The 23,543-nt window shown below is 48.6% G+C and overlaps 2 protein-coding genes across 5 annotated transcripts in view; one reads left to right on the top strand and one right to left on the bottom strand.

The window, feature by feature from the left end:
* Nucleotides 1-13,419, top strand: part of LRIG1 (leucine rich repeats and immunoglobulin like domains 1) — a 106,908-nt gene extending 93,489 nt beyond the window's left edge. For 2 of the 3 annotated variants that reach the window (XM_029918868.1, XM_029918870.1), the window contains exons 13-19: nt 6,762-7,082; nt 8,397-8,678; nt 9,181-9,600; nt 9,979-10,104; nt 10,730-10,876; nt 11,468-11,731; nt 11,828-13,419. In XM_029918868.1, the coding sequence (XP_029774728.1) occupies nt 6,762-7,082; nt 8,397-8,678; nt 9,181-9,600; nt 9,979-10,104; nt 10,730-10,876; nt 11,468-11,731; nt 11,828-12,087 (1,820 nt within the window). In that variant the 3' untranslated portion in view covers nt 12,088-13,419. The remainder of the gene's footprint in view (nt 1-6,761; nt 7,083-8,396; nt 8,679-9,180; nt 9,601-9,978; nt 10,105-10,729; nt 10,877-11,467; nt 11,732-11,827) is intronic. The other variant, XM_029918869.1, reaches the window with a different exon arrangement.
* Nucleotides 13,420-14,145: 726 nt separating this feature from the next.
* Nucleotides 14,146-23,543, bottom strand: part of SLC25A26 (solute carrier family 25 member 26) — a 124,437-nt gene continuing 115,039 nt past the window's right edge. For both annotated transcript variants that reach the window (XM_029918872.1, XM_029918871.1), the window contains 3 exons: nt 19,531-19,595; nt 18,459-18,532; nt 14,146-14,547 (listed from right to left, as the gene is read on the bottom strand). In XM_029918872.1, coding sequence (XP_029774732.1) covers nt 14,430-14,547; nt 18,459-18,532; nt 19,531-19,595 — 257 coding nt within the window. In that variant the 3' untranslated portion in view covers nt 14,146-14,429. The remainder of the gene's footprint in view (nt 14,548-18,458; nt 18,533-19,530; nt 19,596-23,543) is intronic.

Raw genomic sequence — 23,543 nt, 5'->3', positions numbered from 1 at the left:
AAGAACGTCGTGTCCTCTCGAGACGGCTCTGGTGCCCGGGCTTAGCTGTGAATTTACTCCGTGTAGGAGGCTGGGGTTTTGATGTGTGTGTCTTTCCAGCCCCAGGAATGGAAGGTTAAATACAGGAAGAACGAGTCTCAGGAGAACAGTTAGTGTAGTAAAAATAATTCCTTGTTGTTGACTTGCACTCTGGCTGTTTCTCCAAACCACTGAAATCTGCACTTGTAGCTGTAAACTCTTTTCTCCTCCTGACTGTTGCAGTGTGGGTCTTGCCATCTTTCTGACCGGGGGTGGTCGGAATCCAAGTTTGGTTGTAAAGAGCACAGAAAATGCTGAACGGCTAGAGACGGTGCGCACACGCGTGCATGCAACACCCCACACTCATGTAGAAATTCGCAGCCTCGTGGTCAGAGAATGAGGAGATTTGAGTGGTTTCCGGTGTCCGCTCCGAGCAGGAGCAAGGGTGGGCTTGCCAGGCGTGAGTGCCTGCTGCCTTCTGTCCTACCCAGGGGCTCCCCGAGCACCGTGGGCAGCCCTGTGGTCCGCCTGTCCATCCTCCTCCTCAGGCATGGCAAGAGCCGGCATGCCTGCTGACGTCAGGATACAAATGCCCCCTTCCGTGGTCCACCCACCACCACTTCTGCAAGCAGGCTCGCCCCTCTTTGTGCTGATCCAGCCCAGCAAGAAGCCTTAGAAAACCCAGTGTTTTCTTGCTGATAAGTCTTCGGGGAACTTCTGTGCGCAATGTGAGGCTGCACATACCTCCTGTTCTAAGGAGGACGCAATGACTGTGCCGTCCATTGTTCATCAGGTAGCTGGGCCTTGACCACTAATTTGTTCATTAACGTCCATGACGTGGGGCTTCCTGTACCTTCCTCCCTTGTCCTGTCAAGGGGCCTAATCTTGCCCTTTGGATGAGCCGAGGTAGGACTTGTGACCTGCTGTGCCCAGCCTGTGTCCCTCGCTGGACAGCAGTTTACACTCATTAGCCCCACCTCCCCATGGTAGCACAGGCTCACCACCAAACCAGTCATCACGTATGAATGGGAATCAGGAAAACACTTGGCAGATCATCAAAGTTTTAAGCTGTGTGGGACTCTCCGCCTCTGTTTTTATAAAATGAAAATATAACCACCTTGCACCCACCAGTATTGCTAGAATCCGAAAGTCAGATAACAGGTGTGGGTGAGGAGGGAGGAACTTCTGAGCCCTCCTAAAGGGCTGGTGGGAATGCACAGTGGTGCAGCCCCTTTGGGAAACTTTGGAAGTTTCTCAGATAATTAAGCAGAGTTAAGCGGTGACCCGCTCCTGGCTATATGCTGGGGAGAAACAAATATATCTCCATAAAACCTGGCCACAAATGCTCACGCAGCATTACTCATAATCACCAAAGAGTGGAAAAAACCCAAGTGCGCACTACTCGATGAGTGGATAAGTACAGTGTGGTAGAGGCAGGCGTTGGAATATCATCAGGCTGTAAAAAGCAATCATACCTCAGATGAACCTTGAAATACTTGAAGTGAAAGCAGCCGGTCACAAAGGACCATCCACTGTATGATTCCATCCACATGGCCTGTCCGGAATGAATGAATGTCATGTCTAAAATAGGACCCCATCTCGGGGCCACTACAGGGGTGGTAGGAAGGCTAGTGATTACTGGTGGCTTAGACTGGAGGGAGAAGGGATGATAGCTAAATGGTAGGGGGGTGTTTTTAGGGGGATTAACTGATTTATAAATGGACTGTGAGGATGGTTGTATCATTTGCTTATTGTAACACCTGTTTTAGGGGTACCGATCAGTAGTGTTTAGAATATTGGAAAGTTGTGTGACCTTCACTACCATCTAATTTTAGAACATTTTCATCACCTGTTAAAAGAAACTACGTGTTCACAGCTGTCACATTGCACTGTCCCCTGTCCCTGGCAGCAACTACTCTTCATTATGGCTCTAGAATTTATCTGTTCTGGATGTTTCATATAAATGGAATCCTATAATATATGGTCTTTTGTGACTAGATTTTTTTAACTTAGCATAATTTTTTAGTATGTATCAGTACTTCATTACTTTTAATGGTGGAATATTACATTGTATGGATATACACTTATTTAGCTGTTATCAGCCAATGGACATTTAGGTTGTTTGGATTTCTTGTGTGAACATTCATGTATACATTTTGTGCATTCTCTTACATACGTACTTAGGAAGGGAAATGTGGGTCATACAGTAACTTTTTGAGCAACTGCCGGACTGTCTTCAACAGTAGCTGCACTTCACATTCCCACTAACAATGAATGAACACATCTTGTGACTGTATTGAAATCATTAATTCTGAACTGCTTAGGATTTTCTATATATCCAATCATTATGTCATTTGCAAAAAGTTTAATTTCTTCCTTTCCAATCTCAATAGTGTTTTGTTTTGTATTTTTTTCCTTGCCTCACTGCCCTAGGTAGAGCCTCCAGGGTTGGGTAGAAGTGGTGAGGGCAGACTTCCTTGTCTTTCCTGATTTGGGCAGAAGCAGTCAGTCCTTCACCATTGGATATGATGTTAGTTGTAGATTTTTCATAGAGGAACTTCACCTGGTTGAGGAATTCCCCTTCTATTTCTAATTTGTTGAGTATTTTTTATCAAGATAGGGTGTTGGATTTTTTCAGATGCTTTTTTTCTGCATCTGTTGAGGGATAACATGAGTTTTTTCCCCCCCTTATTGATAGGGTGTAGTATACTGATTTGTGGGTGTTAAACCAGCCTTGCATTCCTGGGATAAATCCAACTTGGTTGTGATGTATAATCCTTTTTATATGTTCTGGGATTTGGTTTGCCAGTATATCTGTAGAAGATTTTTTGCATCTGTACTCAAGTGTATAGTTGGGTTTCTAATTTTATCATCTGGGAATACTTGCCTCATACAGTGGAGTCAGATGTTCACTCATCTATTTTCTGCAAGAATTTGTGAAGGATTATTGATAATTATTCTTTAAATCTGGGGTAAATTTTACTGTGTAGCCATCCAAGTCTGGGAACGTTTTAAATTATTCTATTTCTTGACTTGTTAACATCCATTCAGATTTGTTTCTTCTTGAGTCAGGGTTGGTAGTTTTTCTTTAGAATTTGTGTATCTGTCAGCTTATTTGTTGAAATACAAATTATTCATAGTATTCCTGTTTGTTGCTGTGAGGTTAGTAGTAACTTTTGCCCCTAATTTTAGTATTCAGAGACTTCTCCCCACCTCCCCATTCTGCGCGTCTACAGATGTTTCAGTTTCATTAATATTTTCAAACAACTAACTTTTCCTTTCATTGGTTGTTTCCCCCCTCTATGTTTCTCTTCTTTCATTTCTGCTCTAATAACTATTTCCTTCTGCTTGGTTTGGAGATAGCTTGTTTTTCTGATTTTTTAATGAGGAAGGCAAGGTTATTAATTTGAGATCTTCCTTAATGTAAGCAGCTCTCAATCTCTCTATAAGCACTGTTTTAGCTGCAACATTTAAGGTTTTGTATTTGTTTTCATTTTCATTCATCTCAAAGTATTTTCTAATTTCCCTTATGAGTTCTTTGACTTAAAGAAGTGAAGTTTAATTTCCACAAATTAGATTCCCAGTATTCCTTTTGACACCTATTTCTGGCTTCATTCCGTTGTCATTGAAGACACTTGGTAGGACTTCTCTTTTTTTCATTTACTGAGATTTGTTTTTCAGCCTAACATATGGTCTCTGGAGAACATTCCATGTGTGTTTTGAAATTAATGTTTATTCTGCTGTTGTGGGGCAGAAAGTTCTATATATATCTGCGAGGTCTATTTGGCTTATACTGTCAAATCAAGTCTTGTATTTTTTTGTTGATCTTCTGCCTACTGGTTCTAACCATCATTGAACATGGAGTAGTGAATTCTACAAACTATTATTGTTGCACTGTCAGTTTCTTCAGTTTTGTCACTTTTTGTTTCATGTTTTGTGGAGCTCCATTAGGTACTTGTATGTTTATGATGTTTATGTCTTCCTGATGGATTGTTTTACATTATAAAAAATAACTTTTTCTCCAGTAACAATTTCTTTCTTAAAATCTGTTTTATCTGGCATTAGTATAGACACTGTAGCTCTCTTTTGGCAACTCTTTTCATATTTGTGACTGAATCTAAAGTGTATCTCTTGTAGATAGTGTTTAGCTGGGGTTTTATCCATTTTGGTAATCTCTGTCTTTGATTGCAGTGTTTAATTTATGTTTAATGTAATTACTGATAAGATAGAATTTGCTGCTTGCTATTTGTTTCCTATATGTTCTTTTTATTTCTTGTATTTGTTCATTACAGATTAGTTTTGTATTAGATTCTGCTGTATCATTTTAATTCCCTTCTACTTTTTTGAGTTATTAATCATGGCTGTGGGGGTTATAATTAACATCTTAAAACAATCTAGTTCAGATTAATAAGTCAACAGTATGCAAAATTTGGCTCCTACTAAGCTCCATTTGTGGAGCTCCTCCTTTGTGTTACTACTGTCCTATAAATTACATCTTTCTGCATCATAACCCTGATCAACACATTTTTTTGATTTATGTGCTCTATTGTAGTTGCCTTTTAAATCAGGAGGAGGAGAATGTAACAAACAAAAATACACTTACTCTGTGCTTGCATACTGACCTTTGTGGTTACTTTTAATGGTTTTACTTCTTTGTGTGGATTTGAGTTACTGTTGTGTCTTGTCATTTCAGCCTGAAGGATTCTCTTTAGTATTTCCTATAGGGCAGGAGTGGTAGCAGGGAGTTCCATCAGGTGATCTGTCTTTACATCTGAGAGTGATTTAATTTCTCCCTCACTTGGGAAGGTTACTTTTGCTGGATACTTAATTCTGAGCTGACAGTCTGTTTTGGGACTTTGAGTATTTCTTCCTACAGACGTCCATGGTTTCTGATGAGACCTCAGCTGTCATATCATTGAGGATTCCCTCTGTGTGATGGGTTGCAGCTCTTGTGTTGCTTTCAAGATTCATTTTGGCTTTGAAGTCTTTTAACAGTTTATGCAGTCTACACAGCTTCCAGGTGAAGATCTTTGAGCTTATCCTTTTTGGGTTCTTTGAGCTTCTTAGATGTGCAGATGTCTATGTATCAAACATGGGAGGTTTGGGGCTATTATTTCCAGAAATACCTGGGTTTCTGTTTCTTACTTTTCTTAGACTCCCATTATTTGTATGTTGTTACACTTGATGCTGTGCCCCTGGTGTCAGTGAATGTTCATTGTCCTTCATTCTTTTTTGTTTCTTAGATTGGATAGCCTCAATTTCACCAGTTCTTCTGCCTGCTAAGTTGGGGCTACTGAGCTCCTCGAGTGAATTTTCCATTTCAGTTATTGTACTTTTAACCTCCAAAATTTATATTTGGTTTACTTTTATAATTTCTAGTTCTTTATTAGTGTTCTTTAGTGGGAAGGTATTCACATACTTTAATTTTTTTAGACATGATTTCCTTTCATTCTTTGAACATACTTATATTGGTCTTTAAAAGTCCAAAATCTGGGCTTCTTTCAGTTTCCATTGATTGCTTTATTCCCTGTTATGTAGTTTTATAGTTTGTTGTTGGAACCTGAGCCTTTAAAATAATGTAGCAACTCTGGGCATCAGATTATCTGTCTTCCTCCTGGTTTGTTGTTCTGTTTGTTATGACAATTTCTGGACAAATAGGTTAAAGTGTGTTGGATGCAGCCACTGAAGGCCCTCCCTGGTTAGCTACTACCTGGACAGAGTCCTTAGATCACTTCAGAAAGTCTCCCAGCCTTTGCCTGGCATCTGTGTCGCGTGTTGAAGGTGTGCTGCCACTTCCTGTTTGCACCAGTCCCTCATCACGGGTGGAACTTAGGATCCCCTCAGGCCTTTCTTGGGCCAGCGCACAGGGCCGCACATGCTTGCGGCCTTCCAGAGCCTCAGGAGCTTGGCGGACCTTTTCAAAGCCTACTGTCAGCCTTCCATGCACTTTTTCAGTTTTTGGCCAGCATCTTGTTGGCGCGAACTGATAGTGGCTCAGTGGTGCCCGCTGCCTGTTTTCATCCAATCTCTTAGGTAGAGGGCTTCCCTGCTCAGCAAATGGCATCAGATCAAATCATGCCAGCCCAGAGGATGGGGCACTGGGGTGAAGGAGGCTCCAAACCCATTCTGCCCCTCTCCAGTGGTTGCTAGGCTACTGGGTTTTAAGGCTACCACAGAGCTGGGGAGAGAGGGATGGGATTTAAGTTAGAATGCCACGAAGCTCACTTTTCTTGTGAGATTCAGGTGTTCTTGAGTCAGTCCTCCATGGGCTGTTACAGCCTTTGGCTATTTTCCAGATTCTGTAACAGTCGATTACAAGCATTTTTGCTAGTGTTCTCCCTGCTTTAATAGAAGTGCACATTTGGAACAGCTCTTGTGACATTTTAGAAGTGCCTTTTACCCTATTCATTTTGGAGTAAAGTTTGTGGTAAGGTCTCTGCAGTCATGGCAGGTGGTTCCTGACTCTGTTAGAGTGTTTTGTGTTAAGGTAATTGAAGTAAAGCCAACTGTAATATTCTCAGGGAGACTCCTGAAATCTATGCATCGGGTACCCACGTTGTGGATACGTTTGCAATCAGGGAGTGTGGCCATGGAGGGGATCATGCTCCTGGGTGTATAACTGGATCAGGCCAGATGTCCATGGGTTGTCCTGGCCTCTGTGGTGTTGGAGGGTGTGGAGGGACGGTGAAAGACGAGGTCCCTGTGTGTCCCGAGAGCCTTAAAATTGGCTCTCCTCTCCCCAGATGACTTGCCCAAGCCCCAGATCATCACCCAGCCAGAGCCCACCATGGCCGTGGTGGGCAAGGACATCCGGTTCACGTGCTCGGCAGCCAGCAGCAGCAGCTCCCCCATGACCTTTGCCTGGAAGAAGGACAACGAGGTCCTGGCCAACGCCGACATGGAGAACTTCGCCCACGTCCGCGCGCAGGACGGGGTGGTGATGGAGTACACCACCATCCTGCACCTGCGCCACGTCACCTTCGGGCACGAGGGCCGCTACCAGTGTGTCATCACCAACCACTTCGGCTCCACGTACTCACACAAGGCCAGGCTCGTCGTGAATGGTAAGGAGGTGCTGTTTACTCTGGTGTGAGATTCCTCCACACCCACACGTGGTTCTGAGCTCCCCTTGGAGCGGCGCAGATGGGAGACACGCACGCGTCACCGAGACATTACTGCCCAGCTGGCCCTCGTGCAGGTTTTATACAGATTGAAGTTACTCTCAGTGACTTGTCTGTCTTGTTTTTGTTGACTGTTTTATGCAGTTGCGAAGTGAAATGAAAGTGAAATACAAGCTTTGTATTTTTATACATTTTTTATTCTCTCCACAGACCATGATGTTAGTGTCCACGTTCCAAGCATATGACCGTATCATGGGGAAGCTTGTGCCCCGAGTACAGGGCCATGGAGCCTGTGGAGGGCCGGCCTGATAGGATGGTTCTGGCGTTATTTGACAAGTTTTTACTCTCTAACCAGCCTGAGAGTCCATCAAGCTGGCTGTTTGTTGCACTGAGTTAGGGGAGAAGAAGAGAGAAGTAAACAGCTGGAGTCGTTAGGCACCCTGCCCCCCAAATCACCTAATAAGATTTTCCTGATTGCTAAGCCCCCAGTTAAGAAGTGCTGGAACCACCGTCTTTAAGCCCTCACGAACCACAGCAAAACACAAACCCCACTTGGGCCTGCTGGCTCGGCTTATTCTGAAGGGGTCTTCTTTGTTTATAAAAAAACGGTGACCTGTTAGACTTTCCACCAAAGTAAGCCTGATGGGAACGGCACTGGGGCCTGGCGTGTGGCCGGAGGCTCTCTCCCCGCCCCCGCCTCAGGGAAGACTTGGAAGAACTAAGCTGAGGCAGGCTGCCGGCTCGCGTGGGTGCAGACCGTGGTCCGAACACCCAGTCTCCAGCGGGGTCTCTTCAGGAGGGAAGCGCCGCGTGTTGCTGTGCCCGGGGAGAGGGCACGCCAGCCTCCCTGCTGTGATTGTGTCTCGCCGGAGCAGATCATTTGTGTCGCCCAGGCTCTGTTCTGGTGCTTAAGGCAGGCGTGTGTCAGACCCTAGTATCTACTGGGTGTCCCTGAATGGAGTGCCACGTGAGGGACAAAAGGGAAAATGTTTCATGAAAAGTCTTCACTGGAGGGGTTGATGGCCAGCCTCAGGTCAATAAGGACGCCCATGGAAGGGAGCGGCAGGCAATTGTAGGAAGCTGACCGCTCCTCCCTCAAAGGCGGTGGGAGTGGCTCTAGGCAGACGCTGGCATGAAGGGTGCTGAAGGGACATGTGGACGCAGAACAGGGAGTCTTTTTGGCAGAGGGTGGTCCTGGCCTGTGCATCTGGCTTTCCCGTGACACAGGCCCGATCATACATCATGTGTGTTTTGCAGTGTTGCCGTCATTCACCAAAACCCCCCATGACATTGCCATCAGGACGGGCACGATGGCCCGCCTCGAGTGTGCTGCCACCGGGCACCCCAACCCCCAGATCGCTTGGCAGAAGGACGGAGGCACGGATTTTCCAGCTGCTCGTGAGCGACGCATGCACGTCATGCCGGATGATGACGTGTTTTTCATCACGGACGTGAAGATAGAGGACATGGGGGTTTACAGCTGCACCGCCCAGAACTCGGCCGGCACCGTGTCAGCCAACGCCACCCTGACAGTCTTAGGTCTGCGCGCTTGTACTCGGAGGACTTGGGGACACGGGTGGGGAAGAGGGTCCTCAAGCACCAGGTGCCTCGGGGCCAGGTTCTGGCGTGGAGCCGAGGAGGGTGTGCTGCTTCTGTTGGTTTCAGATTTTGAGCTGCTTTCTAACATTTTCTTGAAGTGTTTTTTTTTTTTTTTTGCTTTGTTTAGATAGTGATTTAAGAGCCTATAGGGTTTGGTATGGGATATTCTAAGCCCTCTGACTTACACTGGATGGGTATGGCTTGCTTAAGAATAGAGACACAAGCCTGGCACAGGACAGGTCGGGGACGGTAAGAGCCCAGGAGCCCGTACTGTCCCTGAGGCTCAAGGCTAGTTCCTCCTCCCAGAAGGGTAAAAATTTAGTCACCGTGTTAGGTCTTCTGAAAGCTTGCTAGTCTGATGATCTCCAGGGCATTTCATTGATGTGTTGGACTATTCTTTGCCCAGAAGAGTAACTGTCAGGTTTCCTCTGACTTCCTGCAGAAACCCCGTCCTTGGTTGTGCCTCTGGAAGACCGGGTGGTGTCCACGGGAGAAACGGTGGCTCTCCAGTGCAAGGCGACCGGGAGCCCCACGCCCCGCATCACCTGGTTCAAGGGGAACCGCCCACTGAGCCTCACTGAGCGCCACCACTTCACCCCCGGCAACCAGCTGCTCGTGGTCCAGAATGTGGTGGTGGAGGACGCGGGCCAGTACACCTGCGAGATGTCCAACGCCCTGGGCACAGAGCGCGCCCACAGCCAGCTGAGCATCGTGCCCAGCCCTGGCTGCAGGAAGGATGGGACCACCGTGGGCATCTTCACCATTGCCGTGGTGTGCAGTATTGTCCTGACGTCCTTGGTGTGGGTGTGCATCATCTACCAGACCAGGAAGAAGAGTGAGGAATACAGCGTCACCAACACAGGTTAGCGGCTGCTGCTAGACTTGACTTTCAGGGCAGGAGAAACGCAGGGATCTCAGTGGAGGAGGCCAGGTCTGGAGGTGCCCCAGGCACGGTGGCCACTGGTGGCTTGCTGCTGCAGGGACCTGATGGTGGCGTCCAGGTAGTTGTGGTTTCCTCAGCACCATGGCTTGCTCTCTGGTGGCCTCAGCCCTCCATCTGCCACATTTTCTTACAGCCAGGTGGAAAAGAAGGCTAGGCTGGGTCCTCCAGACAAGGTCTCTGCACAGCCTGGGTGACTGCTGTTGGGCATGCGGAGTCTGGGCTTGATAGCAAACGAGGGTTTTCACACTTGTCACCGTGAAGGTTGGGACACCTGGTATTTGTCCTGTCTCCTTGCAGATGAAACCATTGTACCACCAGATGTTCCAAGCTACCTGTCTTCTCAGGGGACTCTTTCTGACCGACAGGAAACTGTGATCAGGACAGAGGGTGGCCATCAGGCCAATGGGCACATTGAGAGCAACGGTAAGGGCTCGCTCTAAGCCTGATGTTACCTTGTCCTCATGAGCTGGAGGAGGCCTCCTGCCCGTTCCCAGGGCAGTGAGCAGATCTGACCGACTAGACGGCTGGCAGACTCCAGGCTTCTCTGTTAGGTCTTGTCAGCTCTTCCCTGTGCAGTTTTGCAGGGTTTTTAAACTCCAGCCCGCAGGAAGTTGCTAGATATGGGGCTTGGGGTCTCCTAGTCACGATAGGGTAGGATTGAAAGCAGCAGCCCTACAGGACATTACAGGTCCTGAAAGCAACCCATTTCTTGAATAGGGGAGGGGTGCAGGCTTGCTGGGCCTGCTCTGTAGTCCAGTCCCTGCTACTAGAAAGCTCTGTCAGGGTGAGCCTCCTCTACAGGGGAGACCATGTTTGTTGGGGACAAGTTTATCCTTAAAAGAACTGCTCACTGCCATGGCTCTGAACACCGGAAGGCCTGCCTGCTGGGCAGCCTGGGTTACAAAATGTTTCTGGCTGGTCAGCCCAGGCACCTACAATGTCAGGAGTATTGTATGCAGGACCGTTCTGGTAGCCTTGCCCATTGTTCTCCTAAAGCTTACTCTGAAAAGCCAAACCTGTCATTTCTAACTGCGGGAATCTGCTGCAGGTGTCTGTCCAAGAGACATGAGCCTCTTTTCAGAGGCAGATGCTCATGGCATCACGTGCAGGCAGCCCAAGCCCTGTGCTGGTTGTAATAAGGAGGCCTGGGCAGTGATGGAGAAAGCCCAGCGGAGACCTGGTCCACAGAAGATGGGTAAGAGATGTTTTCATTGGGAAAAGTCTTTGGTTCTTGAAATCAGAATGCGAGTTGACTTGTCCACTAAACGAAAGGGAGAGAGGAATTACTGGTCTAAGACTACCTCAGCATTTGGTATTTGGTACATAAACAGGAAGCTGTGGTCTGGCGCTCGTAATTCTGGAGCAGGAGGTGTCTTACATAAATCTGTGGTATGGTGATCCTGGGCTTGAAGTTTCCAGATTTATAAGCAATTTAAAGAAAGGGCATGGCCCAAACTGAAGAACCTTTTCTCCAGGGCTGTTTTGAGGTTGGATTTCTCATGATTCAAGGAGATGCCTGCTACTACATGGTACGTCATTCCATGTGAGCAGAACACTCTCCCCGCAAGAAATTAATCTGAAACGTGGAGGACCCATTCTTCGTGAATGGCTTTGTGTTCGCCCAGTCCTTTTTCTGTGACTGTAACTGGTAGAGCAGGGAGGTCGATAGAGTTGGTCTAATCAGGGCTCCAGCCTCAATGCCAGGGGACTGGAACTCCCTCCTCGTGTGGGGACGCAGACCTCACGGGTGACGATGGTTCTAACCTGACTCTGGCTTGGTCTGCAGAACACAGTGGCCCTGGTGTGTGCGGGGACGGCAGCACTGACCTGGACAGGAATCACAAGGAACAGGCATCCTCTCCTCAGCCTGTGCCCAGAGACCATACGCAGCCAGGTACACGAAGCAGCCCGGAGCCCAGTCAGAGGGACCGAGAACCTTCTCCACGTCATCTGACTGGTGGGACTGTGGACAGGTCCCTCTACCCCAGCAACCATGACAGAATGCCCCCCTCCTTAAAGACAACGCCAGCGGCACCTCTAGCTGGAAAAGGTAGACATTCAGGGTCTCCCAGGGCCCCCGCAGCAGGTGGGTGGGGAGGTAAGCAGCCAGACGGGAGGCTCTGACGCACCGTCTCCTTTCTCCCAGGGCCCTCCTCTTGGACTTTAGCACGGTTGTGTGAGCCAGACTCCGTAGACCTCCAGCCTCCCTCCACATTAACTCCAGGCAGTCCTGAGCTCCCTGAAGCCGCCTCGGGCTTTCCCAGCGTCCCCAGTGAAGGCCAGCACTTGCTTCTTTCCAACGGACAACTCCCCAAAGCCTGTGACTCCAGTCCCAAGTCCCCGCCCCTGACAGGACAGCACCCCGGGAAACGGGCCGTGCCCCTGCTCTTTGCACCGAAAATCTAGGCTTGGTCTACCTCAGCTCTTGTGTCCGTCTCTACAGGAAGGAGGTAGGGGAGGCTGTGAGGAAGCTTGGGGTCGAGCGTCACTGGGGTGCACACAGGTGTTACACCTCCATGTGGAGTAGCCGTAGTTTAACGGACTTGCGGCCGAAGCACAGACCTGCCTGAGGCTATTGTGTACAAAAGCAGAAAAGTATTTGATACCATTGTACATAAGAGTTTTCAGAGATTTCATATATATTATATATCTTTTGCAGAGGCTACTTTAATCTTTAGTGCATGGTTAACAAAGAGATTGTACACTTCTGACAATATTATTTTTCATATCAGGTTGCTATTTCATTGTGGGAGGGGGGATCGTTCTGGTGCCTTAATGCATGGATGCAATTCCTAGAGGCTAAAAACCACATTTGCTCCCTGGAGTTGGGGGTGGGAAGGATGGGAAGTCTTTGGATTCATCTTACACTTCACAGGACAGGCCCCTGGCCTGCTTTCCAGCCGGAGCCACCATCGGCCCTCCCTTCCTGTCAGCATTGCCCCTGGGCAGAGGCTCTCGAAGCTCACCTGCCTGCAGAGTCCAGAGACACCCGTGTCAGGTGCCTGTGACGTTTGGGACTTTCTCTTTTAAGCTCCTTGCCAAGCAGAGTGCGGGGTGAGCCCACCACAAGCATTGGTTCCGCACAGCTCAGCACTGCCTTTCTTCCTTCCCTGAGAAAAGCACATGTGGTTCTGGTCAGTCTCACTCGATTGTCATTGGAGGCTTTTTAATAAGATAGAGGCTGCTGGTGGTGGTACCTGTGGATTTTTTCAATAGTGATGTTTTAGTTCTGCCAGTATCCTTACTACCACGCTGACCGCGGGGGAGGCAAAGGGTCAAGTCCTTGCTGCCCAGGGCTAGCCTTTCTCCTGTGGATCCGGAGCCTGTGTGCGCACCCCCTCTCCTCTCACGGCCCGTCTTGTGAGTGCCAAGGGGCAGTTCAGGAAAACGGACCTCGAAACAAGGTCCTTAAGATCTCGGAGAGCAAGTTCCTTTAGCCAAAAAGCTGAAGGGAGAGATTGACAAAAGGGTGGTTAAATTTCACTGTCTGAGGTCATCACTGTTCCAAAAGGTAAGCACATTTAGAATTGTTCTCAACTGATTAATGTTACTTCCACAAAATATGTGAATTTGCTGCTTCTGAGAGGCAATGTGAAAGAGGAAGTATTACTTTTATGTACAAAGTTATTTATTTATAGAAATTTTGGTACAGTGTACATTGAAAAAAACATGTAAAATATTGAAGTGTCTAACTAACGGTGTTGAAGTGTCTTTAATAAAGGTTCATTTATAAACGTTCCTTGTGTGGCTGGGGGCATTCGTCTACCGCCATTGTGACCAGTATGTTCCCTTCCAGAAACTCCCTTACAAACCAAACACATCTACTCTGCCTTTAATTATCTTTTTTCCCAGAAAGGGAGAAATTTTTTTTGTGCAAAGCAGAATCCTATACTTTAGCCCCAGGGATGATACACCACCACTAGATTCCTGAGATTTCTCTCTGAATTTTTCTAACACCTGGAGCTTATTAGTCAAGCTCTGAAATGGTGACCTCCCCTTCTAACTGCAGACAATAAACCTTCACGCTTAGGAACGAAGAAACCCCCCCCCCCCCGGGTCCCATGGGGCGCATGGGCTGGGGCTCGGCCCCCTCCGTGGACCCGCTGTGCCCTCCCACCCCGAGGCCAGCTGGGCCCACCTCGTCCCTGGAGCTGCCACTGCCCACGTGCTTTCACACACGCCACTCGGGCCGATGGATCCTTCTCTGTAAAATAATACAACTGTTTTCGGGGGAAATCTGACAGTAATTAGCAGCAGCCTGGGTGCCCAACGGAATGCTGGCTATGCACCTGCAGTTCATTCTTTTTAAACAAAGCCCTAAACTCACACAACAGGGAGAAACCCACCCACGTGCACTTTGCCAGAGTCTCCTTCCTGTTCCCGCTCGAGCTATCCTTTCAGCATGAGAACCTTCTCTGCCTTCCGCTTCGTGCACTAGCAGGTGGCAGGAAATGCAAGATCAGATACAGATCAAATGACGGCTCTGAGCAGCCTGGGCTCGGCCCTACCAAACTTTTTTATTAAGGGGTTCTGAGAAAAGGGTTCAAAGTACCGCTGTGGACAGGGTCCTCTCCCCACGATCTGGCAGCCAGGCGGCCGGGAGCGGGCAAGACGTCCTCGCGGTCCTCCTCTTCACAAGGGCACAGTGCGGGTGGTTTCGGACGACTGGGCAGCTGCTCGCTGGAAGGGAGCCCATGGGCACAGCAGCCCCTTTTCCAGAGAGGAGCGCATTTGGGGCCATCCCTGATTCAGGGGCCCCCTCTGCCAAGTCCCACCAGCAAACTGCGGGTTTGGTCGTAAGCACCAAGAAAGATGAAGCCTCCCAGACTGATGGCTGCTGTTCTAGGGAAGACACCTGCAAATAATCTAGGGAAAGAAAAAAGCAGGAGGAAAGATTTTTTTTAAATTGCTCTGCTTAAAAAAGGTTAAATTCCAACACCCACAGCTTGCTCAACTCAACACACCATGCTCATTAAACCCCACACAGCACTTAAAATGTGTGCTTTTCCCTTTCAGAATGGCACTAAATTACATTCCAAGCAGACTTGTTGAAGTCTGGGCCCAGCTGTTTGTTGGCTAACAGGGCTGAATACCAAACAGCTTACTTGGGAGCCTCACAATTAAGTCCAGTAATTAGTCAAGAAATACAAACTGTCCTCACAACTGTCCCGCGGAAAACGTCCAGACCGGCTCTTTGAGAGATGAAGAAACCGACTTTTGTAAAGGAGCGGAAGGCCAGCCGCGGGGACAGAAGTGGGCGGCGGGTGCCGGAGATTCCCCCACAGCCCTGCTGCTCCTCACAATGGCTTGGCCCCATTTGTTCCTCAGAGGCCCGCAGATGTGACACGGGCACAGGGAGGCAGATCTCCACAGATTCCCTATTAGTTTTCTCCTCTGAGGAAGGACAAGAAAGGCGAACGGGCTGGGCAGAGGACCCTTCCTCACAGGTTCTGTCCCCACACACCACACCAGGCCAGTCAGCGGCGCGACTTTGGAACAAAGAAAAGCAAAGTAAAAGAACATCACTGGGGGTGTAAACTGGAGGTCCACTCTTTAAAAGCCATGCTGTCGCTGTGCACAGGTATTAGTTCAGAGGTGTTCATCCTGGCACTGCCGGTACCGGAGAAACTACAGACCCCCCTCTGATTATGTAAATCCTGCTGCAATGTCCTCATGGGGGAGGGGTGCACTACACAGCCTGTAAAAATGAGGTAGCCCACGGGACCCACGACAGAAAATACACACAGCAGGATGTGACCAAAGTCCCAAAGCTGTGTGTGTCATCTGATTCTGCAGCAGGGACAGGCTCCAAACTCTCTCTGGAGGGCAGAGAGGAGAAATCACCCCCTATCTTTCTCTAATGATGGGATCTTCTTACCAAAAGCATTTACTTTTGTAAACGGAAAAAAATCAGAACTAGTGGACTTACTAGTGAGAAGACTTTGGCTCTGGTCCAGGGAAGGAAACTGAACATGGTCAGGTTATGTGACAAGGACATAACCTTAAAAATGTCCACAATAAGCTAAAAGGTGACTGGCCAAGACCGTGAGCAGGTGAGCAATCCCACCACCTGGGTTCTGCTCACCTGCGGGGGGAGGTCAGCTCGCTCCCCTCTGGACGCTGTGCTTAGCACTTCTGAGGAAAGCGGGACTGAGCCTTAGGGGCCCTTCCTTTGGTTAGCTGAGTAAGGATCTGAATCACGAGGTAAGATGCTGCAGATGAGCACTTCTCATGTAAGTAACCTTGAAAACCATACACGGGAAAAAGTTGTTCGGCTCAGCATCCTGCAAATCCTTCTTGCAGGAGGTGGGAGGTGAGGACAAAACTCCTCAGTTACCACACTGAGGCCTCTGGGGCCTTGTGGCCCCAAACAGGGATCACTCCTCCCGCCCCTGCCTACAAAGAGAAGGGTGCCGGGAGGGAGTCAGCAGAAGCCAAGGTAGGAGACCGCTTCTGCCACGAAGTCCTCCCTCACGATCTGACTTCGGAACCCATGTCTGGGTTCAGCTTCTGCTGCTAATGCACTCAGCTGCTCCTGGCTAGAGGCAGATGGAAGCAGTTTATGGTTTCACCAGATGACAACTGAATCTATTAACATAATTATAGCCTTAAAGCAGAGTAATTTGTACAGTGAGCCCCCCAACCACAGGAGGAGGCGTGGAGCAGCTGTGTTCTGGGGACCACAGATCACACGAGGTAACAAACGTGGTGTGCAGCACACGGGGTCCAGAGGGGTATGCCCGGGGCAGCAGCAGTGAAGACATAAAGGGCACGGTCAGGAAGCACAAAAAGCCAGCTGATTAACAGGACAAGGAGGCAGGAGCAATGCAGGGCAAACAGGCTTCCCATGCGTGTGTGCGCGTGGTTATTTTCATTTTGGAGACACCAGTTTGCCCTAGAGCCTATTCCAAGTCTGTGCCAAGACACAGCCTTCCCCCGGGTGAACCAACACAGATCAAAAAGCATTCCCACTGTTCCCCGAGAGGCCCAGCCGGCTTCAGTGCCGCCGGGGAGGCTCCCTGCGGGCGTCCGGGGCACTCAGCACAGCAGGTGCGTTCGGAGGCGGCAGCAAGGGCCAGCAGGGCGGGGTGGGAGCTGGACAGAGATGGCCCGGTAAGCCTCCATCAGAGCTGAGGACGCCCAGGTCACTGGCAGGGGTGGTTTTTATTTGCTTTCAGTTAGTTTGTCGAAGTATTTGTGGCCTTTTATCATATCACTAGGAAGCCAGTAAAACTATCAATTCTTAAATGACAAGCACAGCTGCCTGAAATACTCCACCAAACACCACACCGTGTTTACTAATGAGAGCCCAAGGCTTAAGAAGTAAGCAAACTTGCAGATTCCCTTTCCAGGGCAGAGAGCGGGGCCCTGGGCGTGCTGGTGAATTCTGGCGCTGCTGAGGTACATGACATCAAGTAGACAGCACCGCTGGGACACGGAGGGTGTCGCTTCAATCATGTACTCGAGGGAGTTCCTTCCTTACGGGCTCTCAGTGGCCAGGGTTTTGCCGACCATACCGCACCCACTTATCACCACTCTCAAGAAAGAGGCACCACAGCCGGAAACCAACTCCAGAGAGTAGAGGGGTGACCAGCAGGTGCCATCAAATCTAGCAGGAGCCACACGTGAATCGTTCGCAGAGCTCGTCCAGAGCTCTCTTCTCACACCACTTCACCGTTCCACGTGGAATGTGTGTCAAAGCCACGTGTCTGCGCCACGAGCAGATTCTCACTTCCTCGCACTACCTGAGCTGTAAATGGCTGGCCCGTGGCGCCCCCACTCTGCTGCGCCCTTGCTCATGCTCAAGTGTTCGTTTCTGGTCCGCCCGGTTCTCCTCTCAGAACCCCCGAGTCCCTCGGGCACCCAGCACCAGTCCATCAGGGCTGCCGCATGCAAAACTACACCAGCCACGGCCTGCTTTTGAAACTAACAGTTGCGAATGTGGAAGAGAGTGGGGCTGTTCTACCAAAACCTTACTGGGGGCCTGACCTGCGTGCCTCCTGTTACCCAACTGTCAACTAACCGAAAGAACCACCTGGCAAATGCACACAAGACAATCATCCACACAGCACGACGACAAGGAGGTGGTGCTGCCACCCAGCCACCGTCCCTGCTAGCCAGACCCTGTGCATAGGCTCACTCCCGACCTCGTGAGGGGAGGCTGCAAGCTCTGCTCTCAGGAAAATCCCTGGGAGAGCGTTCCAAAGAGAAAATGGCCACTTCACAGATGTGTACCGATCTCAAGAGTTAGACGTGTTTACAGATTGCAAAAGCAAGGTGAAAGCACACCTTGCAAAGGAAGCGTTTTTGGACGTGATGTTAGAAGGGTGACGGGCTGGGAAAATAGAGAGAGAGGGGTTCAAGCAAGGGCTCACACACGGGTATGCTGAAAGTAACTTGTGACTGACAAGTCTTAAAGTAGCCCAACCACAACTGCTCCTTCTCAATGGTAACGCTCACTCACTTGCTTTCCCACATCACGTAACTGGAAGTCTGTCTGCTCGGAGCTACAGCCCAGAAGTGAGAGGGGGCCGTGCCCGTGGATGTCCTCCAATATCAAGATGGACAAGGCTGGCGGCCACCGGCTAGATACCACATCAACTCGAAGATGCACTGTCATCTCACACAGGCACCATCAAATGCGTTTTGTGCACTATAAATAAAGAGACCCAAACCAGGACGAGCAGAAGGAATCAAAGCGGTTCCTGCTCTGGCTATAGGAGGAAGAGCTGGGAAGAGAGGCAGAGAGGCAGTCGAACGTTCCTTCTCGTCCTTACCCTGGCAGCCCGTGTGTCCGCCAGACCCCGTGCAGCGCGGAGAGCACATTCCCGCTAGCGGTGCTGGAACCGGCCTGCACGACAGGACACAGACAGAGCCGTTATCGTATGAAATTCCCCAACTGATGTCCTCAGGTGCCTGGCCCCCGACCGCTGTGTCCTGGGACAGTCTGCAACAGACCGGGGCGCTTCTCCAGGACCCCGGGAGCTCAGCAGGCCAGGAGCGCCTCCGTGCAGGCCCACAGGTGAGCACCGACTGACGGGAAGTGCTTTGGCAGGCGCTCACATCATCACCCTGGCGGCAGGGCTCGGCTAGATAATTCACCCACCAGTGTTCGACAGGAAAAAGAAAACAACAGTAACTGATCTGAGAAGAATTGGGGCATCATCTGTATAAGTGCCCCAATGATCAACTTAGCGAAGCAGCTTCTCACCACATTTAATGAAGAGTACTATGTTCACTGTAAAACAGGATGGATACTCAGGTTTGGCCTTATCAGCCTACATACTAGATTTCCGCCCGTACGGCTGCCCTTTTCCATAGGGCATTTATGCCTTTCTTTTCTATTGTTTGGCCCCAGATAAGTTATGTGCAAGGCATTCCATGAAACCTTGATCCAGATTTTTTTAAACAATTTTTCTTTTTAATAAAAACCTTTTTAACAATTCTGACGACTGTCCTGATTCATCCAGTTAAGGCCAAGCATTGTCTGAGTTCAGAGCCTCTAGCTCACCTGCTGCCCTGGCATGAAGCCAGTCCACTCCGGGAGCCCACGTCTGTCCCTCATAAAAACTGAGATCACTGGAAAGCGCTATTACCAGGCAGAGGCCCAGCCCCGATCCTTAACAGAATTTCAGTGAGAGTGTTTCCCTGGAGGTAAAATGCTGCACTGACCCCAGTCACAGTGGTGACTGTGGATACCGTCCTGTCAATGCCAGTCTCTCGGGCCTCAGCAGGGCAGCCTAGGCTGCCGTGACAGAGGCGCACGCTGCCTGCAGCACTGCATGCACTAGAGCCCTGGTGTGAACACACAGCACCTGCGGTGTCTACGTTACGTTATCTTGCACTTACCTTTGCCAACATGATTCTTGTTTTTGCCACATCCAGAGGTGTGGTGACCACAGCTGCAAATCCACCTGCGCATATAAAAATACCCAAGACACAAAGGAGGTTTTGTTAACTGTGTCATGTGGGGTGGTGTAACTTCTACTTTATAATCCCTCGTAGCTCTCCCAAAATCACTTCCGTACCATTACATCCACTTGACCGATTCAAGAAGAGGATGCACACGTGCAAAACACACACGCTCCACAGTTTCTGTAGTGATGGCGAACCGCATGCAACAGAGGTGACAGGAGAATGCTCTACACACTCAGAAAAAAACAAAAACAAGCCCCTATAATTTATCTTGCTCCTTAGTGGAGCAGCACACCTGCAGGTGCACACAGCTATGTGCCTGTGTTCACACACCAGCCGTCCGGATCAGACTCACGGCTCCCAGCGCTTCTCACGGGAGCCCTGCCTTCTATGGAACACTCTTCTCTAATGGGACTCCGAAATGCTTCTATCTTTTCTGGGCTCAGAAAAATCGGCAGAGATATGCAGATTGTTGTGGGAACTTTGAGTATGAATGGCTAAATTATTTTGAGTTAAAAGAGTAAGGCTTTCTGTATCTCCAGATGTCAGATAAGGGGCCGGGCAGAATAATGATACTCTAGGTCCCATCTGCATCCTGTCAGTCCTGATTCAATGGGTGGCCTTCCTACAGCTTCCTTCCCACCTTCTCTTCCAAAGAATACTATGGCTGCCAAACTGACTATTTTAATATCCATATCTGTGGACAGAAGAATTGGAGGACTTTTCTTTAAACAGGAACGGTGTCGATGTTTTATTAAGACTGATACCAAGAGGGATGTTAAACCTGAAGAGGCCCTGAGGAGACAGATAATAAATACAAAAGGGCTTGCTAAGGCTCAGCTTACACGAGAGAGGTGAAGGGAGCATGGGCATGAAGGATGCTCCAGAAAGAGCACCTCCCCCTCCAAATTCTGTAGCATGGGGACAATTGTGAAGGTCATTTGATCTCTGCCAAATATCTTTCTGAACATGTTGCTGAAATAAGATCTTTGCACAGAATCTCCTCCCTTTGGTGGCAGGTATTAGGACACTGACTTTTTGAAAGATGTACCCGCTTATGCTTTTATGTTCCCATATTTGGTTACCCACAAAGGACACATATCTCAGGACTAAATATTATCAATTACATGAGTATCAGAGTCCCCTTTTGCAGTAGCCACTTTGTGTCACAAATAAGTGAAACACTTTTTGTCAGATTCAAAAGCTGCCTGAAATTCAGGTAGTACGATATTAAACTTCGGGCAACCTGTACCATCCAAACCGCTCCCTGCCCCCTCAATCTCAAGAGTATTCAGCTTTGTCTCCCTCTCTGGCTGCTCGAGTTAGCAGGGTCCAGACTGAAAGACTCTTTCAGAGTCAGCCTTAAATTGAATCCCTGCTCTACTAGTGGACTGGCCTTGGGGCCATACTTATTCTCCAGAAACAGAGAACAGAATATAGAATAGAACAGAGGTAATCCATGATCTTCCTCCATGTCTCTAGCCCCACATACACAGCAGACACTCAAAAATGCCTGCTAGGTGCCCTGGACAAGGGTCTGTAGATCTTACAAACCCAAGATTCCAACTCGTCCTCTGAAAGAGAGGAGGACGGGGAAGCTTGGAACGAATATTTGTGCTTACTTTGTATGTGGCATGCTGGGTCTGTAGTAGGTATGGTCATTAATTATCTCATCTGCATGGGTATTACTATTCCATTTCACAGACAGCTTGTTCGGGGCCACACAGTAGTACGGAATTGGGACTCAAAGTCGCATGCATCTCGTCCCCAAAAGTAGTGCTCTTTCACTACGTAATGACTCTGATATGTAGTTAAGACATTCAACTGCACCCGACTGTTCAAATCCGGAGGTGCATACACCATTATCCTGCTCGAAAATGGTCACAATGTCTACTAAACCAACTTCAAAGACTTAAAAGTTGGCAAGGACATCGCCTGACCCCTGATGACTCAAGCTCTCCTGAGTCACTTACACTGAAAACGACTTGCCTTCTAGTACATGTAGGAACCGTGCATCCGACTCATGCTGGCTGGGAGAACCTGCCCGTCCCTTTACTGTGGGTGCTTACTGCTAGGCCCTCAGAGACTGCTGCTTCATTCAAGCGATACGAAAAAAAGACAGACAAATGCTTAAATAGGTCCTAATTTTACAGCCATAATGGTAGCTGTATTTTATGCTAATTATTAAGAAATCAATTTTAATGTCTTCAAATGCCAATGACTGCTTTAATACACAGCACCGCAAAATATTTTTTATGAGGCTGCAAAGAAGGGCCTGTGAAGATTGTGTAATAGAATGACGGGTCACAAAGGTGAGGGCACTGGGGACCTATGCTTCTGGTTACAATGTAGTTATTGTCTACATTTTACTTAAGGGAACCGTAAACTGCCAGTAATAAATACAAGGAACATGCTCACATATTAGACAGGAAATGATTACTTGGTGCAGCGACTGTCAGCTGCTTGTGTGCTCACATCACACATGAAACCATTTTCTGTGGGCTCCGCTGGAGTTAGGCTTTTACAGAATGTGGGGCCAACCGCTGTCAGGGACCAGGCTCCGGGAGATGGGACATTTACGATGAAATGACATCTCGTGTGTCCCTGTACAAACTCTGGACAAAGGAGCCACCCTCCTACAACAAGCTGTGAGAGCAGGGCGGTGGCGGGGACAGTGGCGTGCAGGGCTGCCATGCACTGTCCCCCACCCCGGGTCCAGCCTCCCATCTCCTGATGGGGCTCAGAGCAACAAGAGCGTGTCCATGCACCGCCTGTGCATATGCTCCCCAAACAAGCATCCAGCCACGGAGGGCTTCAACAACAACAAAAGTGTGTTTCTGTTTAAAGCTAGGGTCATGCCTTCTCATGTCTTACCCAGATAAATCCTTCACCCTATTCTGGGATTTCAAGCCACGGAATCTCTCTTTCCTTTCTTCCCACCCTTTTAGTCTCGCTCCGTGTCTCTTAGAAAATGTAAGTACATGTTAATTATGAGAAAGTGTCCAAAGAACACTAGATTATCAAAGCACATATCACGAGAGTAGCAAATGTCATAATTACTTAGACTGAATTACAGTTGTATGTTTAGAAGTTAATTAGAAGTGAGGAAGTTGGCAAAGTCCTTTTTTCCCCCTCGTTTAACCCCTGACCACAAGCCAAGGGAATTTCTGGCATGACAAGCCATCAACACCTCCAATCTCAAGGGACATTTTTGGATATTTGTGCCAAGTAGTTTATAAAACAAGCATGGGCACAGAAGAGCGCCAAGCATGGCAGACAGAGTGGCTCATCCATGAAGATTTACCCAGTTTCAAACCAGAAAAGTGCACAAGGACGAGCAATCTGATTTCTGCCATATGGGCAAGTCTCACGTCACTGCCTTTATGGCCAAGTGAGGCCTGCAAGGGGCAGCCGGGCCGACGAGGCCTTATTCATTCCTCTATGGTGTGTAACGCACGCTGTCACAACAGACTCCTATGGGGCATCGCTTTTTCACAAGGTAGAATATTTTTTAAATGGTGTTTATCTTTCACAAAGGCCTTAAATAGTACCTGTATCCCTCACAACATACCAACTGAAATTTCAAAACAAAAGGGATATAAGCAAAAATATACTCATGTTACCATTTGCAAAGAAATTCATGTAGATCTACCCTCACTGGAGTTTGAGAACCGGACAAATTCTTTCACTTACAGAACCCCAACGGGAGAAATAAGGTGACTGAATTGGAGGAGTTTTTAAATCTACATGCTATTAGAGATAATTATGTATAGAAACTGTACCAATATATTATTTCCTGAATGCAGTGGTGAGTAGGAATCAATGTGATGACAACTTCTTCTCTTCTGGGTACTGGGTGTGCCTACTGCCATAGAAATAACACCTGCCATCCATCAGCTGAGTTTCCTAGATTACAAGAATGAGGCACACATGACCTCACCTCACCC

This window comes from Suricata suricatta, chromosome 12 (assembly GCF_006229205.1).
Source record: "Suricata suricatta isolate VVHF042 chromosome 12, meerkat_22Aug2017_6uvM2_HiC, whole genome shotgun sequence".
Lineage (NCBI taxonomy): Eukaryota > Metazoa > Chordata > Mammalia > Carnivora > Herpestidae > Suricata > Suricata suricatta.
This window is presented reverse-complemented; position numbering and strand designations above follow the sequence as displayed.